Below are 1,666 nucleotides of genomic sequence, written 5' to 3' on the forward strand. Positions count from 1 at the left end.
ATTATTAAAAGCATTATTAATGTGGACATTTTTTGAAAGTTTCATGTTTTTCAACTTTGTGTGCTTGTAGAATATATTATTTTTCACTTAAATACAAACGTTTATATATCAAATTGAAAGTAATTTAAAGTGAAATTTAATAATAAATACAGTATTACAATATCTGTATTACAAAAAAAGTTATGCAACTAATAGTAAGATCTACCTTAGATTTGCATTTTTTTAAAGTGATGCTTACATAATCAATACTTAGTAGGATAAAGCTTATTTTTTAAGACAGCTTCACAGCGTCTTTTCATCAAGTGAACGAGTGTTTGGAGATCATATTTCGTAATCACGTGGTGCCAAGAGTCAGCTTCAATAAGTTGTCTTTTTTTGGATGGACGTTTTTTACGTACAAGAATTTTCAAAAGTCGCCACAAATATTCAAATGGATTGAGATCAGGCTGTATCCTGGCCATGGTAATATATGTATGCCTTTATTTTGAAACCATGCTTTGCATACTTTTGCTGTGTGGCATGGAGCTGAACCCTGCTGAAAAATAAATGGTTCGTTGTTGGGGAATCGATCCCTGATGGAAGGTATCAATTTTGGTTTCAGGACAGTTTCGATGTATTTTTTGGCATTCAGGAAGAAATCAATCACTTGAATTCGGCCCACACCATCTGCAGACATACATGCCCAAATCTTGACATTTGTTGGGTTTTTGCAGTTGCTTTAATGCAATCAGGATGAAGTGCTTCACCTACTCTGCGCCTCACGTATTTTCTACCATCAGTACCACAGAGCGATATTTTACTCTCATCGCTCCATATTACTTGCTTCCATTGATTTTCTGACCATTTAATGTGTTCTTTTGCCAACTTAACTCGTTTTTCGCGTTGTTTTTTATTTAAATATGGTTTTTCCTTGAATTTCTAGCTTGTAGTCCAAATCCTGATAACCTTCTTCTTATTGTTAATGAACTTACTGCAATACCTACTGCATTCATTTCACATCTAATGGCATCAGATGAAATTTTTCTATCTTGAAGGCATAGCCGTTTAATTTTTCTATCGGCAGTAGCACTTGTGCATTTTGTTCGGCCTGATTTGGCTCCCTGAATACCAAAAAATACACCGAAACTGTCCTGAAGCCAAAATTGATACCTTCCCTCGGATCTCTTCCCCAACAACGCACCATTTATTTTTCAACAGGATTCAGCTCCATGCCACACAGCAAAAGTACGTAAAGCATGGTTTCAAAATAAAGGCATAGATATATTACCATGGCCAGGATACAGCCCTGATCTCAATCCAATTGAAAATTTTTGGCGACGTTCGAAAATTCTTGTACGAAAAAAACGTTCATCCAATAAAAGACAACGTATTGAAGCTATAATTGATTCTTGGCACCATGTGAGTACGAAAGATGAACTCCAAACACTCGTTCACTCGATGAAAAGACGCTGTGAAGCTGTCTTAAAAAAGAAGCGTTATCCTACTAAGTATTGATTGTGTCAGTATCACTTTAAAAAAATGCGAATCTAAGATAGATCTTACTATTAGTTGCATAACATTTTTAATACAGATATTGTAATACTGTATTTATTATTAAATTTTACATTAAATTACCTTCAATTTGATATATAAACGTTTGTATTTAAGTGAAATACGATTATTTCAG

At 34.0% G+C, this 1,666-nt stretch overlaps 2 protein-coding genes across 16 annotated transcripts in view; one reads left to right on the forward strand and one right to left on the reverse strand.

The window, feature by feature from the left end:
• The window catches only part of LOC107444790 (uncharacterized), an 87,459-nt gene that overhangs the window by 14,987 nt on the left and 70,806 nt on the right, over positions 1-1,666 (forward strand). The gene's annotated exons all lie outside the window — the stretch shown is intronic.
• LOC107444780 (delta-latroinsectotoxin-Lt1a-like) overlaps positions 1-1,666 on the reverse strand; it is a 21,740-nt gene that overhangs the window by 10,646 nt on the left and 9,428 nt on the right. Inside the window, exon 3 of the mRNA XM_071185821.1 lies at positions 972-1,100. Coding sequence (XP_071041922.1) covers positions 972-1,100 — 129 coding nt within the window. The remainder of the gene's footprint in view (positions 1-971; positions 1,101-1,666) is intronic.

Source organism: Parasteatoda tepidariorum, chromosome 9, assembly GCF_043381705.1.
Source record: "Parasteatoda tepidariorum isolate YZ-2023 chromosome 9, CAS_Ptep_4.0, whole genome shotgun sequence".
NCBI classification, from domain to species: domain Eukaryota; kingdom Metazoa; phylum Arthropoda; class Arachnida; order Araneae; family Theridiidae; genus Parasteatoda; species Parasteatoda tepidariorum.